At 46.9% G+C, this 21104-nt stretch overlaps 1 protein-coding gene across 1 annotated transcript in view; it reads right to left on the bottom strand.

The window, feature by feature from the left end:
* The window catches only part of SLC22A3 (solute carrier family 22 (organic cation transporter), member 3), a 132698-nt gene extending 111711 nt beyond the window's left edge, over nt 1-20987 (bottom strand). Inside the window, exon 1 of the mRNA XM_006882821.1 lies at nt 20550-20987. Within this exon, the coding sequence (XP_006882883.1) occupies nt 20550-20987 (438 nt within the window). The remainder of the gene's footprint in view (nt 1-20549) is intronic.
* Nucleotides 20988-21104: the final 117 nt, after the last annotated feature.

The following is a 21104-nucleotide window of genomic DNA, read 5'->3' as shown; positions in this document are numbered from 1 at the left end:
CTCCAGCTCTTCTCAGTTAGATGCTTCCCTGGAGCTACACAGCAGTCCCAGTAGCGCTGCTCTGCTCAAATCTGTGAGGTGGCTCTCATGAATGCTGTCTAAGCAGCCCCTGTGAAAAGGTTTCTCCGTGCACAAGGGCATGAAAGGCTGCTCTATCTCCGCCCATCTCCAGGAGATATTCATTGTCAGAAGCAGCTCACCGGGTCTCTTTTCTCAATCTACCTTAGTTAGAAAACGCCACTGAAACTCGTCTAGCATTCTAACAACACACAAACCTCCACTGACAGATAGGTGAGCAGTATACAAGAGGCAGACCTAAGTCTACTTCATGGAAGGCTAGGATGCTTTCACTGAAGCACCAATAGAATGACCACTGCCTTGCAAATCTTTCCTAGAACATGTCTGATAAGCCTTCATGAATGAACCCAATTAACCCAATCAATGAACATGTCTGAAAAGCCTTTGTGAATGAACTCAGTTAACCCCTCAATGAAAAGACACTGAGTGTCCACAATGGAAGAAGCAATAGAGGAAGTCCAAGTCATTCTGACCTTGAAGAAGAGGCTTCAGCTGAGAAGACAAGAGTAATCTAAACAGAGGGGAATCTATACCACAGTCAGGGAAGTGGCCAACAGGCTGAGCTTTTGAGTAAAATCCTTTGGATTGAATCTTGGAAGAGAGTCCCGAATAAACACATGGACTATCAGAAGAATGACCAATAGTCTTAGAAGGAATAGAACCAGAGTGCTCCTTAGAATTGAAGATGGTGAGATTTCAGCCCACTTACAAAGAAAACAACCTTCGATATGGGTTGCATCTCAACGTCAAGAAAAAAAATTCTCATCACTAGACCAACAGGCAACATCATGATAGATGAGGAAAAGATTGAAACTGTCAACAGCTTCATCTTACAATCAACACCCTTGGTATCAGCAGTCAGATCAGGAGATGTATTGCAGTGGGAAAATCTGCAGTCAGGGACCTCTCCAAATTACTGAGGAGTAATGATGTCAGTTTGAAGACTAAGATGCACCTGACTCAAGCTATGATCTTTTCAATCACTTGCTATACCTTGAAGAACAAGACAATGAATAAGGATGACAGGAGAATAACTGATGCCTTTGAACTATGGTGTTGGAGAAGAGCTTTGAATATCTCATGAACTGCCAAAAGAACAAAGAGGTATGTCTTGGAGAAGGTGCAGCTAGAGTGCTCCTTGGAGGCAAAAATGGTGAAGATTCATGTCACATACATTGAGCATGTTGTTAGGGGAGGCTACTCCATGGAAAAGAATGTCATGCTTGGAAAGGTGGAGGGTCAGCAAAAGAGTGGAAGACCCTCAACAGATGGACTGAGACAGAGACTACAGGAATGGACTCGACTATGTCAGAGATGATGAGGATGGTACAGGATAGAACAAGGTTCAGGTCAGTTGTTCACAGGGTTGCAAGGAGTCATACTCAACTTGCATACGTGCCTAACAACAATAAGAACTTTGGAAACAGGAAAGACCGATAGTTGGAAAAGGACATCGAGATTGGTAAAGCAGAGGACACACACACGTCAAGGGTCATAGAGGTGGCCCAGGACAAGGCAACACTTCTTTCAGTTAAGATCAGTCACCATGAGGTGGAGTTGACTTGATGGCCATCAACAAACATATCACTTCAGATGTGCCAGACAACATGACACTTATCCTGAATACTTTAGTTAATACATGCTTCCTCTCAGCTCTGTGCCATATCTATTATTTCCATTTCTGAACTTGGAAAAGTATCTGGTTTGCCCTTATTTGCAGAACCTGGGTGTCTATTTTCTGAGTCACTGTGCTTTCCTTGGGAGCCCTTGTGGTGTAGGGTATAAGGTGTCAGGCTGAGTCGTAAGGCCAGCCATTTCAATCCACAATGCACTTCAAGGCAGAAGGTTGGGCAGTATCCTCTTATTCAGATTAGTAGTACAATACTTTATTACTAGGCCATCCGAGCTTCCTAGAGGTACATTATACTAAAACAACTCAGAGTTAAAATATGATCATTTCTGCACAAACTTTTGTAATAACTCTACCTGATTATCTATGTAGGGGTAGGATAGATCAAAGACAGTTTTGTAAGAATTTGTGATGCATTTGACTTGGTTTTAGTTTAAAACAAGATGTGGTCTGTTTATGTCTGCTATAGATTTAACTGTGTCTCTAAAAAATATATTCTTGTATAAGGATGACCACTGTTGCCACTTCAATTCAATATGTATTGGAAGTGCTTGCTAGGGCAATATGACAAGAGAAGGAAAGAAAAGGCATCCAGATTGGCAAAGAGATAGTTCAACTGTTGCCATATGCAGGTGATATGATGATGTACACAGAAAACCCCAAGAAGTCAACAAAAAAAACCTGTTAGAGCTAGCGTATCAGTGTAGTAGAGCGGTAAGGATACAAGAATAGTATCCAAAAATCAGTGGAGTTCCACTACAGTAACAAAAAGAACTCAGAAACCAAGAAACAATACTATTTACAATAGCCAGTCACAAATTAAGAAACATGGGAGTGAATCTAACTGGAGACACCAAAGACCTGTACGAAGAAAACCATAGAACATTCTTTCAAGTCAAAATGAAAGACCTAAATAAATGGGAAAATGTGTCTTGTTCATGGATAGGAAGACTCAATATTGTGAAAATGACAGTCATACCAATTCCAATATAGATACCAAATCTCTTTTTCAAGGAGATCAAAAGGGAAATTGTCAAGTTCATTTGGAGAGGAGAGAGACCCCAAATAAGCAAAGCACTCCTGAAAAACAAAAAAGAAGTGGGAGGAATAGCACTCCCTGACCTCAAAACCTACTACACAGGAGTAATAACCAAAACAGCATGGTACTGGTACAAATGGCAGGTACATGGACCAAAGGAACAGAATTGAGGAACCAGAAATGGACCCATCTATCTACGGTCAACTGATATTCGACAAGGAAATCAAAGCTATCAAATGGAGAAATGACAACCTTTTCAACAAATGGTGCTGGAAAAACTGGACTGCTGACTGCAGAAAGCTGAAACAGGATCCACATTTCACACCATACACAAAAACCAACTCAAGGTGGATCAGAGACCTGGGAATAAAGCCCAAAATCATAAAGTTCATAAGAGACAAACTGGGGCCAAGCTTAGAAGGCCTAGTCTACAGTATAAAGGGACTGACAAATACAGCCAGAAATGCACAATCTTAAGAAGATAAAATTGATCTTCTAAAGATTAAATCTCTGTGCTCATCAAAAATGTTTCCAAGAGGGTGAAATAAAACCTTCTGACTTGGAACAAACATTTGGCAATACCATCTCAGACAAGGGTCTCATAACGAAAGTTTACAGAATCCTACAGGGCCTCCACAAGAAAAAGACTGATTACAATTACAAAATGGGCAAAAGACAGAGAAAGACTTTGCAGAAGAGGGCATTTGGGTGGCCAACAGACATATAAAGAAATGTTCAAATCACTGCCAATAAAAGAAATGTAAATCAAAACCACAATGAGTGGTTACCCCAGTAGCAGTGGCAAAGTTTAACAGGACAGCAAGTAAAAATGTTTGAGTGGATGTGGTGAGATAGGAACTCTTATACATTGTTGGTGGGATTGTAAAATGGTACAACCACTCTTGAAAGCAGTTGGCGTTTCCTCAAAATTCTGAACACAGAAATTCCATTTGACCCAGCTATTCCACAGCTTGGAATACACCCTGAGAAAATGAGAACTGAGGCACAAATGGAAACTTCTACACCAATGTTCATAGCAGCATTATTCACCATATCAAAAACATGGAAACAGCCTAAATGCCCAACCAAAATGGAATAGACTGAGAAATTATGGTACATTCACACAATAGAATACTATGCAGCATGTAGAAGCAATCATTTGTAAATTACTACCCATCATGGTAGGGACCAGAGAGCATTATGCTAAATGAACCAACTCAGTCTCACACAAATACTGTATAAGACCATTATTGTGGAATGAGTATGAGGACCCAAGGAGAGGGCCCTTAATCATAGGGTCACACAATTTAATGAGTAGAAGGAGGGGTGGGTAAAGAAAAGGGAAAAGATGTGGTGTGAGAAACAATGAACTTTATGAACTTTGTAAGTAAAGCAGTATAAAATTTTTTAAAAGTAAAAGAACAACAAACCACCAAACAGGTTTGTATAATATAATGTGGAGGCTGTATGATGATCCCATGATCTGATAAATCATACAGCTGTAAGAAGATTAAAGATAGGATGGCACACCCCTTAGCTTCCTAACAAGCCTGGTCCTATGTAAGGGGAGTTTCCTTAGGGTGTTGCCAGCAACCCCCTTTCTCTCTCATAAGAGGTAAAAGAGGAGAAGGAATGAGAACTCACATTTCCCCCAAGAAAGAACCACCAAGAGCAGAATGGTTCTTTCTGGACCTTGTACTAGGAAGCTCCTTGACACGGAGTAAGACACACGGGTTTCTTCAGGGAATGCTGAGCCAGCAGGTGTCAAAGGAAACAGATTTTCCTCAGGATCATCAGAGGGAAGTGGACCCAGACCTCCCAGTGTTCTGAACTGTGAGAGAATACATTTGCTTGATGATGTCGTCCACTTGTTGTATCTCTGTCACAGCTCCAGCAGATAACTAAGACAATGTTCTTAGTGTCACAGGGCAAAACCCACTAAGTGGGTGACTTAGAGAACAAGGGTTTACAGTGAAGCAGCTCTGGAGGCTGCAAGTTCAAACCAGGTGTCAGCCATGCCGATTCTCCCTGAGTTTCTGGTCTTCTGGACAACTTGACCTTCCTTTGCCCTTATAGATGCATCTTCCTCTGAGTGTGTCAGTGTGTGAAGGGGTGTGTACGCACACACACACACACGTGAGAGAATAAGCTCACTCATACACGCTCCGATAAAGGAAGCACCCTTTTAAACAGTTTTCTCCCTCATCTGTTTCAATGCAGTTTATGATTAGGTATTATTGTCATGTCAGGAATCCAGAACGAAGGCGCATAGTGGAGTAGACTTGGGGGAAGGGATTGTATAACAATGAAAGAGTTTTTCTTTTACTTTTCAAAGAGAAGAGCTAACTGGGAGGGAGGGGTGGACAGGGTGAAAAGTGCAAGAAGGAATGAATGGAAATCCAAAGTCTCTCTAAATTTTCATTAAAATTAATAATAATTTTTTTTAAAAAAAGGAAGCACCACTCAGAAGGCACTCGGTTTAGAATCCACCCTCAACTGGTATGATCTCATTAACATCAAATGAAAGCCTTATTGTCGAAAGGGGCCAGACAGTGGTGGTTGTTTGGTGTGCCCTCTAGTTGGAACTGGCCCCTAGCTGACCCACCAGTGGGTTTTCAGAGCAAGCTAATCACACAGGAGGAGATTGTCCATCTTTCTGCCATGGAGCAGCTGGGAGATTCGAACCTTATACCTTTGGAGCTGCAGTAAATCTTCTTACCACTAAGCTACGAGAGTCTTTTTGGTAATAGAATTCACTCCACCACATACCTCCACCCTGGGTAGAGGCCATGGCAGTTATAGAAAGATAAAGGGGGCTTCAGGTAGAGAGCCAAGAGAAACATTACCAAGGAGGTGAGACCCATGGACAGTTCAGGGGTCACAGCAGGAAGGGCAGGATACAGGGACCGTGGAACTGGGGAACCCGTGGAAGGGGGAGGAAGACGGCTGTTACATGATTATTGTTGTTTTGTTGATATGTGCTGTGGAGTCGAGTATGACTCATAGTGACCTTATGAACAACAGACGTCAACCTTGCTCTGTCCTGTGCCGTCCTCACTGTCTCTGACACACTTGAGTCTATTGCTGCAGTCACTGAGTCAGTCCACTATACTGTCTTCCTCTTGCTCATTGACCCCCCCCCCACCTTTCTAAGCCTGAGGGGAGCACAGTTCATGCCACGAAACAAAACACATGAATCACTGACTGGAAACCAATCTGCTCTGTAAGCTTTTCCTCAAAGCAAAATACAAACTTGAAGAGTGAAGAAATGAAGAAGCAGGAAAGAACGATGAATGAATACAGATAATCCAAAGAGTGGGAAGAATGTTGTTAACAGCCGAGGGGGCTGAGCTTAACAAAGTATGTAAAAATTATTGAATGGAAAACAAATTTGTTCTGCAACCATTTCACCCAACTACAAGAGGGGAAATTTTTATACACACACAAACAGATTCTGAGCCTCTGTGGGAAAGGTTCTCAGAACCATTTCCCTTTGCCCTTGAGAAACTATTTATTTCATTTTAAAATTTACTAAACACATTTTAATACTTCTTTCTTGATTTTGTAAGTCAATGCCAAACCAATTAGAATTTTTTTCCATGCTACTTAACATGTTTTAGGAGTATTTTGTTTTGAAACACTCAATTGAGAAATACTAAAGAGAGCTCATTTCTCAACAGATGTCTCAAAACTCACTGCTTTTTTTTTTTAATCATCACTTGTGAGAATTCCAATGGTTTCTAACCCCAAGCTCTCCCCTCATAAATGTGCCCCAGTGTGCCTTCAGAACGGGGCTCCTGGCACCAGCCCCTCTGCCTGGGCCCAGAGCATCGCCTTACACCCTCCCTGCCCTGCGCACAGGGCTCAGGACACACACATCCTTTCATCTCACGCTGTCCCCCGCTGCGTCCAGTTGGCAAAGAGGTCATGAAATCAGAGCCACCCTGTGCGTAGGCAGGACATAAGCACCCACGAAGGACAGGCATCTGAGCCTGCAGGCACCGTCAATGAGACGGGTGAGGCGTGGACATAGCAGGGTGCTCTGGGGCCAGAAGTCATCATCATACACCCAGGAGGGGGTATACCTGCCTTCTCCACATGCCATCTTAACAACAGCGTTTGCCTTCTCTCAGGACAGGACAAGACCCCTGCCTTGTAGCTCTTAGGGATCTAGGGCCCCAGAACTTGATAACACCCAGCATCAGAAACGTACAAGCTAAAGGTTAAGCCCAGACTGCCCTACAGTTCACCCTGTCCTGACCAAGGCAGCGCTGGGCCCTCTCCACGTCCATCGGCCAGCAGTGGGCCACCCAAGTGCCGCCCCAGCTCGCTCCCTCGGCCTCCCCTGGCTCTCCTGTGGGACAGCCCTGTGCTAAGAGCAAATTCAGAGAAAGCCATCGCTTGACCAAATCCACTTCGTGTTACACAAGCAATAATAACATGGCTCTGTGAGGCATTACGGCTGCCACCAGGGAAAGCACACTCGGTTAGGACGTGCTGGGTGAAGTCTGCAGAGTCCTGGGGGGCGCAGTGTGTCAGCAGTTCGAATCCACCAGCTGCGCCACGGCAGCAAGATGCACAGTCTCCTCGCACAACGATTTACATTTCAGAGACCTAGCGGACAGTTGCTACGAGAGTTAATACCAACTGGGCACAACTTCAATCAACTCCAAGCCGTGGGAACCCGCCCATGGGCTCACTCCACTGGGTTCTCAATGGCTGGGTTTTTGGACAAAGAGCATTAGGTCTTTTTCTCTGAGGCACCCTTGGCTGGAGTCAAACTGACAACCTTTTTTGGTTCATAGTCAAACAAACGATGGCAATCAAAGGCTCCTTTACTGAACATAAGAAAAAAGAACATGCAACAAAACACCAAGCCAAGATTCACTCATCAAGTATATTCCAAGTCACTGAGACCCTCTCCCAGGTCTCCAAAGCTGTAACTCTTCATGGAAAGACACGGCCCCTCTTTCTCCTGAGTAGCAACTGGGAGATTTGATGGGCCCACCTTTGGGTTAGCAGCCAACACTTTATGTTCAGTGCTACCTGGGCTCGGCTATCTCAACCTCAAAAGTCAAAGTCAAAGTCACTGCCATGGAGTCAGAACTGACTAACCTCCAGCAGTTGAGCAGAGGCTGTCAATCACATGCAGGGAGCGTGACCATCTTTCTCTCACAGAACAACTGGTGGATCTGAATTGCCTGCTTTGGCGTTGGCAGCACGACGCCTTATCTACCCAGTCGGCCACCAGCATTCGCTCTCTCAAAGCAGAACTATTCAGCAGCTGGCAAACCAGGAGTAAGGGCGTACTCCAATTGTTTGGGTGGGAGAGGGCCGGCCAGCACTGGTCACTACATTCCACTCAGGTATAGTCAACATTCTTCAGGAAAGAAGATCTGACTTCTGACGTTGTGCCAAGTCTCCACACTTCACTTCTCTATTTCTTAAGAAACAAGAAAACAAGTCTTTCATGCTCATTTCCAGGTTCTACAAATAATAAACCAAAAAATGAGCTAACAACAAAATCCATAATAGAAAATTCATATGCTCCCCCCTCAGTGGATGAAATCTTAGCAGGATAATTTTCATATTTCTAAGTGTCATCACATTTCAGGATTAATCATCAGATAATTGAGATAAAGCTGAGTTGGTGGGGATAAGGTTATGAAATTCCAGCTTTATTTTTCCATAATGCAGCTCGACTCTCCGACCTCATGTTGGGTTGTTGTTGCTGCCATCGTCATAACAACCCTATGAACAACTGATCTGAACACTGTCCTATCCTGTGCCATCTTCACAATCATATACACACTTGAGCCCATTGCCACAGTCACCATGTCAACCCACCTGGTCGAGGGTCTTCCTCTCCTTCACTGTCCCTCCACTCTTCCAAGCATGATGTCCCTCTCCAAGGAATAACCTCTCCTAGCAACTTGCCCACAGTATGTGAGATGACGCTTCATCATCATCGCCCCCAAGGAGCACTCTGGCCGCACCTTCTCCAACCCCATAGTTGCTATTAAAACAGAAAGCTGCAGTCTCCCTTGTCTGTCAGCTGTCTTTCACTCACACCTGCTCCAGAGCAAAATGAAAAGGGTGAGCCAGTGCCTCCTAAGATCCCACGTGATGGCAGAAATGTTGATTTGCAGGGACATTTTCGTGATATTCACCATCGCTATTAGTTTCCGTTCTTGTTACTCTACACAGAAACACTGTTGTTGTTGATGTCGCTGTGTACCATCAAGTCGGAACCAACCCTCGCTGACCCTCCACAGGCTTTTCAAAGACAGTTAATCGTACAGGAGGAAAAAAGCCCATCCTTCTTCTACGGAGCAGCTGGTGGATTCAAAGTGCATGCCTTTGGGTTTGCAGCGCACCTTCTTGCCACCAGGCCACCAGAGCTCCCTAGGAACTTTAGTAGCGTGAACAATCATGACCCCGCCCACTGACCACCACAAAGAAGCGTACAGTCTCTGTTCTCTACCCATCGGCCTCTTCTGGGTATTTCATATCCACGAGGCCACATACTCTCCGTCCTTTCGTGTGTAACTTATCTAAGCTTCCTTCATGTGAGAGTATATAGTGGGTCATCAGGACTTCATTTCTTTTCATGGCTGAGTGAATATATCATGGATTGCCAAAGAAACAAGCAAATCCATCTTGGAGGATGTACAAGGGTTCTCCTTAGCATCGAGGAGGGTGAAACGTCATCGCACATACTTTGGGCGTACTGTCAGGAAGGGCTACTTTTTAAAAAAGGCATTGTTCTTGGAAAAGAAGGGATGTTAATGAAGGAGAGGAAGCCCCTCAAAGGGATGGCCTGACACACTGATTACAACAGAGGCGTGAACCTGCCGGAGCTGAGGAGGGCGGCAGAGGCCAGAGCAGGGTCTCAATCTGTCGTTCACATGGTCACTGTGAGTCATATTATAATAACAGTAACCTATTGTGCAAATGCATCACACTTGTGCATCCAATGGACACTTGGGTTGTTTCTTCTACCTTGTGGCTATCGTGAATAAAGCTGCGATGTGTATAGGTGTTCAGATGTCTGAGTTCCTGCTTTCAATTCTTTCAGGAACACAACTAGAAATATATGGGGTCATTTTAAGGCGCCCTGGTGGGTAGCGCCCATCAGTTTAAATTCACTAGCTGCCCCCTGGAAAGCAGATGAGCAGTTCCTCCCATAAAGATTTCCAGCCTCATAAACACACTGAGAGTCAATGCGCATTGGAATCAAGCCAGTCGCAATGAGTTTGGGTTTATGTAGATTCTAAAAGGAGCCCCAGTGATGCAGTGATCAGAGCTTTCAGCTGTTAACCAAAAGGTTGGCAGTTCAAACCCACCAGCCCCTGCAAGGAAGGACGATGAGGCAGTGTGCTCCCATCAAGGTCACATACCAGGAGCACCTATGGACAGCTCTGCTCTACCCCACGGGTCACTATGGGCTGGCGGTGGCCTGACGGCACTGGCTTGAGGCTTGATGGTAAGTCTGCATTTAATTTGTTTAAGGAGCCTCCACATCGTTCTCCACTCTGGCTGTACCCTTTTTCATCCTCACCAGCAGTGGCTGAGAATTCCTTTCCCCCCAAAGAGGATCCTGATGTTCCTCAATAATCCCCGTGCCCAGCAGCTGGCCTTGGTTCTGAACTTCCCCCAAAAGCAATGTGAAAGGTCAAAGCACCAGGTCACCTTTCTTACCCCACTTTGTGATTTTACATCAGGTAAAATTTAAACGTCAAGATTTTAAAAAGAGGTCTTCCTTGTATTTACAAACAGCATGCCCGTCCAAGCAAAGTGCATCCACAAAGGGCCGGCAGAGATGACAAAATTACAACAGTTTACAAGAGTTCAGGTCAAGTGAACCCAGGCACTCCCCACGTGGGTCTGTTAGGTTTCCAGTGGTGAATTCCTGCCTCATTAAATCATCTCTAAATGTTACCTTTGACCATCTTTTTACAATAAATGCATAAGCATGGTCAGGAAGTCATGAATGGAGTTTGGTTTGCTGTTATTAGGTGCCTTCAAGTCAAAGATAGTCGACTCACAGCGATGCTATGAACATGAATCTGAACCTGCCCAATCCTGTACCGTTTCTACCATCTTTGCTACACGTGAGCTCACTGATACCGTCACAGGGTCGACCCATCTCATCAGGGTCTTGTCTCTTTCGCTGACCCTGCACCTTTCCAAGCATGAGATCTCTTTCCAAGGACTGGTCCCTCCTCATAACATGGCCCAAAGTAGGTGACATAAAGGAGCACTCTCGCCGCACTTTGTCTCAAGACGTGTCTGTTTTGACAGTCCAGGGAAAGCCAGTCCTCTTCTCCAACAACACCGTGAGTTTTGTAGCGCTCAGGTAATCCGAAAAGAGGCAACTAACTGATGCCGACTGACAGCCGACCCAGGATGTGAGCGTGGTAGAGCACCGCAGGCAGATCTGCACCAGGTATGCCACCCCATAAGTAAGTGAGGGGCTGGCTGCGTGCAGAGCTGACTTAGCAGAAAGTGGCGGGTCCCCTCAGGCTGAGGAGGAGGTCGGGCGATGTCACCCCCACGTGAACTGGGGAGACGTGGGGCGGGAGCGCACACAGGACCCGGCTGCACCCAAGGCTCCCATTCCGGCCAGTGGATCTGCACAAGGAGCAGAGTCCCCACCGATCAGCGATCAGCGATCAGCGTGCTGCGGCGCATCAGCCTCCAGCACCTGACTGGCCTCCCCGGCCCCTCCCCAGCGCGCACACCTGTGAACCTGCTGGGCCGGAGCCTGCGTCCAAATGAGGTCTGTTCCTGGAGCAGAAAACCCCATTCCTTCCTACCAGGGGCGTGCTGCTTTAGGAACTTGGGGCGCGGGCGGGCAGCTGTGGAGGGTCTGCTAGGAGCCACATCTCCACGCCAGCTGGCACCATGATTATGTTGTCGTGCACTATCCAGCTGGAACCCACCCACAGCTGACCCTCCAGTGGGTGTTCAGAGGCAGTAAACCAGACGGAAGGGGACTACCCATCCTTCTCCCTTGGAGCAGCTGGTGGATTCAAACCACTGCCTTTGGCAGTGCAGCTCCTGAGGCACCAAGATGAGGACTTATTAAATCCGCTGGACAGAAATGTGCAACAATGCGTGTAAGAGGATATGGGTACAGTGCGCTTCTACAGGTATAACGCCCCGGGCTTGTCTGGACGCTAAATCACACCACACACACACATTACGTCACAAAACAGAGTATCCACTTTTCTCTAGGTCCCTAAACAGCATGTCGTACTATTTTTCTCTTTTTATCACACAAATAACACCAGATCAAGCACAGGAACCTTTTACGGGCTGCGCTGCACATCTCTGGTCCAGATTATGACAGCAATGGCGTCCTGGAGCCTCTGTCTTCTCACAGACTGTAAATGGAGCTCCCTCCTGGATTATGGGTTAAGAGAAGGAAGCTAGGAGGGCTACTGGAAAGCTAGGCAGTGTTTGCTCGCTTGGCTGTGGGCTGAAGGACCCAGCACTGTCCTTGCACCCTGCTGAGGCCAGGTGCCCTAGGCCCCAGCTGGCTCCCACGCCTGTGCCCGGCTGTCCCAGGAGCACTCAGCTCACATGCACCTTCGATGCCATGACAGCTGAGAAAGCCTCCATTGCACAATAGGCGTCAGCACCTAGAAATGACGGTCCTGAGGGGCCCTGTCCTCCTGCTCGCTCCTGGCCCTGGTCACAGCCCTCAAGCGAGCGCTCGGCAGATGTCAGGTCTGTGTGTGGAAAAGAACTGGGCAGGCAAAGCGTGGGCTGTGTTCTCCAAGTCCAGCACCACGGGGACCAGGAGGAGTGGGCAGCAAGGTCCAGCACTGAGCAGCTTTAAGAACGTGCACTATTGGGGGAGTGGGCTTTTTAAAATATTCATTCCATGAAGGTCAATTTCAGCCACCACCCAGCCAAAGGATAGAAGAGATGAAATCTGACACTCATTCACTTTCTCACACACTCATTAATTTAATTATCAAGTGCTTACCAAGCACCTGTAATTTAATCATAAGGTGCTTTAGTGGCATAGAGTGTTACTTTATCACACGGCTAACCAAAAGGTGAGTGGTTCAAATCCACCAGCTGCTCCACAGAAAGATGGGCTGTCTCCCCCTGTAAATATTTACAGCCTCCAAACCCAGTGGGAAGCTGTCAAGAGTCCGCATGCACTCAGCTGCCGTGGGCTGATCTGGGGCTTGTCACTCCAATCACAGGAGTCCCAGGCAGTACAGCTGAGCATTTGTGAACAAGCCACAGGCTGGCAGTTTAAACCCACCCAGAGGTTCCCTGGACGACAAACCTGATCCCTCATCCACCCTGGAGGGGCTCAGAGAGCTCTAAAAGCAAGCAGTGGTGTTCATCACACAAAGGGGTGGAGATGCACACTCATCTTCAGAGTCCAGGGTCGATGACACTGGTCAACCACACACATGGGAGTTCTCGTCACAACTATGCACAATGTGTTCAGAGCAACAGGTCAGGCCCCTCACCATCCTCTCTTCACACATGGTCAATAGACCCCCTGTACGACCTCAGATGCTGGGGAGAAGGAAAATCCCAGACTTCATCCCTAACAATAAGGGCCTGCATTTGCAGGTGGGGCCCAGGCATTCACACTGACCGCTGCTCCAACTCTCAGTAAGTAAACATCCCAGAGGACATGGCAATGAGGAGGACAGAGGACTTGAAAATGCCCAAGGGAAATGAAGATGAAAAAGGAATAACACGTAAATGAAGTAATGGTGAACGAATGTGAAAATGCCCAAACACGATGCTAAAGGAGAGACAGTGATGGCGGCCAAATGAAATGATGGAGATGAGAAAACATGACAGTGTCCAGACGATGATGATGATGATGAAGAAAAACCATGTGCTGGTGGTGCTCAAACCAAAGGATGAAGATGGAACGTGCTACCACCCGAGCGAAAGGCTGATAGAAACAAGACGGAGCGAGTGTTCAGAGCCAACTATGAAGATGATGCGATAAAGCCCAAATGAAATCATAGTGAAGAGCTGAGGATGCGGCAACACCCAGATGAAATGACGGAGAAAATGAGAGAATGCATCTAACGCCCAAAGGACAAGATGGTGAAGGGGGGAGGATGCAACAGTGTTTCGATGAAATGATGAAACTGAGACCAGTGAGAACAGAGCCTCCTTCCCTCTGAGGCTGAGGTCAAGAGCAACACACGATCTGCTCTGACTTCACTCTCTGTCCATCCAGAAGAAGTCACCCCCTTCCACATCGAATCAAGCACCCCTTCGGTCCCTGTCTTTCCTCAATGAAACAATCCCTGTCCAGTTGTGAACTCATAGGAAAGGGAGTGGTACTCTTCTTTGAACTTGAAGCCTAGCGAAAAGGAAGCTGGAACTCTTAATATCATTAATATGTCAGACAAAATATGCATTAAGATACAATAACAAGATCTACTAAAATATGCATTAAGATCCACCACATAAAAGGCTAAATTCACTAAGATTTTTTTAAATTCTACACTATTAATATACATCTAAAGAAATTTCCTCCCTCAAAATGTATAAACAAAAGACGACTAGAAATCTATGGCTATACTGACAAACCCACCAACATAATAGCATATTTCACTGTTATTCTTTAACAACTGATAGGTGCAACAGGTAAAAAAGTTCATTAAGGAGAAGCACTGTTGTCGTTAGGTGCCACCAAATCAACTTCAGCTCCTAATGACCCTGTGTACGACAGATCTAAACCATCCTCATGTTCTCTGTCATGCTCAAGTCCATTGTTACAGTGACTGTGTTAATTCATCTAGTGGACGGTCTTTCTCTCTTTCACTGACCTTTCTAAGTATTAGGTCTCTCTCCAAGGACTATCTCTTCCTGAAAACAAGCCCAAAGAATTAAGACAACGTTTCACCATCCTTGCCTCTAAGAAGCCCTCTGGTTGTACTTCCAGACATACCTGCTTGGTCTTTTGGTAGTCCATGCTGTATTCAAGAAACATTAGAATCTTTTAATAGTACAATTGACAAATATCAGGCATCCATAAACTCCACCAAATCCCTGGGTGAGTAAAAAGTTAAAGCATTTGGCTGCTACTTGAAAGTGCAGAGTTTCAAATCCATCCAGAGGCTCCTTGGAAGAAAGCCCTTGCTGATCTACTTCTAAAATTCAGTCTCTGGAAAGACTGTGCTGTGGGCTGTGCTAATCCACGGGGGTCACCGCAAGCTGAAACTGAGTAGAAAACTGTGGGTTTTGTTTTGAACTAATATATTGCACCCAATAATTGAAGATCACACTTTCTTCTTAAGCATGAAAGACTTTTATAAGACCAAACAGCAAGTTTCAATAAAATTCAAGGAACTGAAACCATGCAGACTACATTCTTTGACCATATTAACCAAAGCTACCCTCTGCTGTCCAACTGAGTTTGACCCTATAAGAATAGAATTGCCCCACAGAAGCTTCCAAGGCTGTGGTTGTTATAGGAGCAGCCTGCCTCCTTTTTCTCTTGTGGAGAGGCAGGTGTGTTTGACGCAGTAGTCAGTAAACAGTGCTTCTTATTTAACCTATTATGCCAAGAGGACTCTTCTATCTGATCATTTGTTGTTGGTAGGTGCCATCAAGTTTTCCACAACTCATGGCAACTCTATGAACAACAGATCTGAACCTTGCCCTATCTTGTGTGGTCCTCACAATCTTGGATATGCCATCACTGTGCCAAGCCATCTTGTTGGGGATCTCCCCCTTTTTCCCTGACCTTGCATCTTTCTCAGCATGCTGGCTTTTTCCAAGAACTGGAATAACCCGACAATATGCCCAAAGTACAAGATGGAGTTTCATTATCCATAAACAACAATAAAAGGAGAAGAACTTTTTGAGTTTATAAACTAGTATTATGGGTCAGAAAAGAAACTAGAAATTAAAAACACAGAGAACAAAAAAGAATAATTACAACACATATTTTAAAACATGATGGGTGAAGTCATAGCTGTACATAGAGGAAAATTAATAGCTTAAAGTAATTATCTAGAAAAGAGGAAAAGCTGGCAATTCAATCTAAGCATTCAATTTAAACTGGAAGGAGCACACCAAATTTTTTTAAACCAATAAACACTTAAAATACAGTAATTAATAAAGAGAAGAGATTAAGGTGCGCTCTGGTGGCCTAGTGGCAAGAAGCTGCACTGCAATATCAGAGGTGCACGGTTCTAATCCACCAGATGCTCTGCTGGAGAAGGAGGAACAATCTCCTCCTGTACCAGTCAGATCTGATTGACAGTACACACAAAAAATAATGACATAAAATTTAAAAAAAAATAAAGAGGAGAAATTAATGAAATGGGGGGAAGGCCACAGTTTCTTTGAGGCAATGATAAAACAGACATTCTTGGGGTGAGGCTGCCTCAGCAGGGGGGACAAAAGGATGCAAAATCCAGCTGCCACTGCATCAGCTCTGATTCATGGCAACCCCACATACATCAGAGTAGATCTGTACTCCATAGGGTCTTCAGAGGCTGACTTTTCAGAAGTCGTTTGTCAGAACTTTTTTCTGAGGTGCCTCTGGGAAGACTCAAATCCTCAACTTTTCAGTTGGCAGTTAAGTATGCTATTTGCAGGTAAAATAATGTTTGAAATAAGTGCAGTACAAAGGTCAGATCTTTCATTAGGGCTCATGGCAAACTGAACACTCAGCCCACCTTACAAACTGAGTCTGCTCAAATTCTTTCTTGGTATCTACACAGTTTAACTGTAGATTTGATAACTGGTCAGGGGCTGGGGCGACGCCTATGGCTCATGAACATGTCTTTCTACTTGGATGGATTTGCAGATGGAGGAGAGACTCAAGAAGCTTACAGACATCCCTGGGAACAAATCAGCCACCACTCCCTTCGGTAGGGCAGCTATCTGCCTCAAGTAGCCTTTCCTTTAACGCTGGGAGAAAAAATATCTGGGAAAGGAAAACAAGAGTGACTGGGTCTGTTCTTAAAGGTGTCCGAAAGCCTCATTTCTCGTGGGAACTGGAAAGAGGCTCATTTAATGTGTCTTCCACTTATGATACACTATCAACTTGTCAAAGCCCCGACATCACTTCTAAAAACTATTTCCCTGGACAAGTTGAGATTTCTAAACTGTTGAAGTACTTGGGGGCAGAGATGATTCACCTCTCTATATTATAACCTGTTTGAGTCTTTCCCCAGTGTCTGACGACTCTGAATCAGGAGAGGCTACACTGAGGAAGGGAAATCAGGGAAAATGCCATTGCCTTGGAAGGAGACAGCAAATTAAAAGCACGTGGGACACTGGATGGACGCCACAAAGCCATTCCCACTCAGGGTCAAAGCAAGCTATTTGGGATCAAAAGCTCTCCGATATGTGTGACAAGCTTGTTTGTGAAGCTGGCACCCGGACATCATGACACTGTTTCTGGATGACTTTGTGGTTGGTTTTTTGTTTTTTTTCTTTTGAGAGTGTCTTATTGGTTGATTTGTTTGGAGGGGGTTAAGAAAAGAAGTCCTAGAGCAAGATTGCCAACTGATGGGAACCAGGCAGCAAACATGAGTAAATTAGGAAAGTTCCGTGGCAGAGTGGTTAGCACATCTGCCTCACACACAGCAGCTCCTGGGTTTGAACCAGGTGGAGCCAGAGTTTCTTGAGCTCTGGTGGTCTAGTGGATAAGGCAGTGCGCTGCCAATCCTAATCAAGCAGTCTGGATACACTTCAAGGGAGAAAGGCAAACAATCTCCTCCAAACGCTCTCCCTTGACCTTTAATGTTGCTAATTTACATTCATTTTGAAACAAATGAACCGACCCCTACTGGCAACAAATTTCTCATCATAGTCACTTGCACTAGGCGCACCTGCAGATTTAAAAATTACTAAAAAGGCATTCCCTTTACTGAAACCCCAACCAAGCCCACTGACATCTAGTAATAGACAACCTCATAGTGATGCTGCCATCAGAGTAGAACAGCCCCATAGGATATTCCCTGATGACTTTTGGTCATAGTTCTGAGCACACTAAGTGGTCAGCCATGACATCAGTGAGGACACCGATGGCCTCTGTAAGGCTAGGAAAGGCTTAGCCCAACTACTTAATTCACAGATTAGAATGCCAATTTCATTGGGGACCATTCCAGAACCCAGGTTTCTGACTTCCCATCAGGCTACCCTATCTTTCAGGAGCTCCCAACTCTCATCAGACCACCTGAGCCTCCATGACATAACCTCAGAATGTTCAGTTTTTAAAGGATCTGTCTCAGGATCACAAAAAAGTGGGGGTGGAGCGACTCAAGGGAACAACAGAACCACACAGCCTTCTTACTGGAGACCAGAAGAACCGGATGGTGCCTGGATGCCACTACCTGGGTCTCTGACCTGGGTCACCACAGAAAGTCCAGACAGAGAGGGAGAGGGAGAGGGAGGGGGGAAAATACACAACAAAATAAGAAAAAGGACCAGGTTTACTGGTCTGGTTGGGAGTAGACCACGGGGCTATGATCCTCAGGCAGCCTTCAAGTCTAGAACTGAATCCATTCTTAGGGATCAGCTTCGGGCCAAACAACAGACAGGTAGAGAAGCGAGTACCACCACCAGGGAGAAAGGGACTCCCCAGGACAATCAACCCTATGAGACCAACAGGGCAAAATTTACCCTAAATCAAAACTTGGGAGACATGACAGGGCATGGAAGAAGGAAGGATGGAAACAGGAGCCCAGTGAGAATGTGGGATGTGTGTTTGTGTGTTGTTACGTTGAAAGGATTGCAACTAATGTTGGTAAACAAATGGCAACCAATGTTGGTAAACAAGTGTCTGTACATTGTTGACTGGAAAACTAGTATGCTCTGTACATTTCGCCCGAACTATAATAAAGCGTCTTCTGGACATTGACCTGCAGCTTTGTCTGCCTGCTTTGAGAAGGTCATCCATTCTCCCTCATGAGAAGGGCATTTAGGCTCACGTTCATACAGCAAACAGCACTCAAATGCATATGCATTTTTCTTTTTTAAGTCTCGTTTCATTCTTCATTCAAGGTTTCCGAAATAGAGTGTCTATTCCCCAAGTTCACCTGGGAGTGAGCACTAGCGGCCCTGCTGAGTGGAGCAGACAGAGCCACCTGCAGAGGGAACCCTGGGGAAGGGCACTGATCCAGCTCACCTGTGAAATCTCCAACAGTCCACCCACCACCGTTTATAGGGCAGTCGTCAGTATTACCCATGGAGGAGGGGACAGCCAACAGCCCAAAGACGTACTCGATGTCCTTGAGGCCACCAAGTTATTTTAGCCTACAGTGCTTAGTTTCAGGTCAGGTCCTAAAGCCACAGTCCATCACCCACACATGGCACCAGACAATGTCACGGCAACTCAGTGATCGGAGACCCAACTCAAGAGGGATGAAGGCACCAGACCCAATAACCCAGTGAGTGGTGGGAGAAAAATCGCCCCAAAATTCCAATGCAGTGTTTGGTGGGGCAGCCCTGGGAATATACTCCTGGAAGATCTCGGAAACCAGCTGCACTCATCAGAGACACATGGGCTCACCATGAGGAGAAGCCCAGCAGTAGTAGCTGGTGGACAGTCCAAGGCCTTGCCGTTCCTCAGGCCGGTGCTTTCAAGGCATGGGGTGGTGGTGGTGGTGGTGTCAGGTGCCATCGAGTCCAGGAGTCTTAACGACCCTGTGAACAACAGATCTGAACCCTGTCCTGTCCTCACCGCCTTTGACACACTCCAGCCCATTGCTGCATCCACCTGGTCGGAGGTCTTGCTCTTCTTTCCCCGCCCCCCCCCCACCTTTCCAGGCATGTGGGTAGGACAGTAAGAGCTCCTTTTTCTTGAATCATTGACCTGACGAGATTCAAGAGCCTTTAAAATACTGACCTGAGCTCTGACTGAAGTCCACTGAACTGATTCATCTCTGTAGACCCTATTCCTCAGAATCTGTTTCTGAGCAAATCACTTGGTAATTATGTTCTATGGTAGGAACTCAACCACACCCATCAAGGTTTAGGAAGAGTGCTGGCTCGCCAGAGGTGACCAGGGCCCACAGCACCCCAAGTGTACTGCTTGCCCAGACATCCAGCAAGGGGTGAGGATCTCCTCACCTGCCCCAAATACCCACCACCTGAAAACAGGGGCCCTTTCTGTAAGGGTGGGTGGGTCCACTTGTAACCAGATCAGCCGAGTCCCTGAGATTTCTCAGGAGGAGTTTTAAAAAAGGAAAGAAACTCGCATCCCAAACCACAGCTTTCCCAACTTCCCTCAAATGCTGCTCTTTGTCCCAAAGCAGTTTCACCAAAGTCACCCTCTGGGGAGAGCCCCGACCTTTGTCCCGTGCACTCTGGCTCATTCACTTCGGCAACGGAAAAAAATCGTGCCGCCTTCACAGACTGGGTTCTTCTTCTCTTTGCGGGTTTTCTCATGGATGGGCCCAGCCCTCTGGGTTCTTGTCAACGCTCCTACCATCATCCTTCCAAGTTCCAACCTGCGCCCAGACCCACTCCAGAGAGAGGAACAGCGCTGGGCGTTTGAGTTGAGTCCCCGGAAAGGGATGTGCGAAGCAGCTCTGAACCTGGAATCTTTAATAGGATGGGCTCACACCTGAAACCAAGCATCTCTGTCTTTAAGACACCAGCATTCCAAAAAAAAAAAGGAAGGAGTTCTCCAGGCATTTCCAACGCCGCACTCAGGACTGTGGGATTCACGCTGGAGGTCCCCAAGGTGTCCAGCAGGTCCCTCTCTCCACAGTCCTCCCCAGGTGGCCCTTCTCGCCCCTCCCAGGCTGGAGGGCCGCCGCCCCCCCGCCCCCGCCTTACCTCGCTGATGATGGTAGAGTGGGACTGCGCATAGCGCCAGCCGCCTCGACAGGGCACCACGGGCGCTGAGCGGTTGGGGAAGGCGGCCAGCGGGTCGGTGCAGCTGAGCGCCCCGGGCGCGGGGCCGGCGCTGGCATTGGCCGCCTCCAGCAGGTAGCGCTCACAGCGGCCGTCGCCGGGGCGCTCTGGGGGCGCGGGCCCGGGGCGCACGGGCGCCGTGCGGTTCCACTCTTCCTCCGCGCTCCAGCCGCAGCGCTCAGCCAGGGCAGCAGCGCTCGGCCCGCGGCACCAGTAGTGGTCGGGTCGGGGCCCCAGGAAGACCACGCTGACGAAGAGGAAGGCGAAGGTGACGCCCGTGAGGCAGAGAAGCAGGAACACGCGCCGCTGGAAGTGGCCGAACTCGCCGGCCTGCTGCAGCGCCTCGTCGAACGACGGCATGGTGGCCCGCGCGCTCCCCGGCGAGCAGACCCCGCCGAGCGCACCCCGCCGAGTGGCCGCCGCCGAGCGCTCCGCCCGCCTCCTGCCCCACCTACCTCCGCCGGGCGCCGCGCCAGC

This window comes from Elephantulus edwardii, unplaced genomic scaffold (assembly GCF_000299155.1).
Source record: "Elephantulus edwardii isolate Elephantulus edwardi_28Jun2011 unplaced genomic scaffold, EleEdw1.0 scaffold00024, whole genome shotgun sequence".
NCBI classification, from domain to species: domain Eukaryota; kingdom Metazoa; phylum Chordata; class Mammalia; order Macroscelidea; family Macroscelididae; genus Elephantulus; species Elephantulus edwardii.
This window is presented reverse-complemented; position numbering and strand designations above follow the sequence as displayed.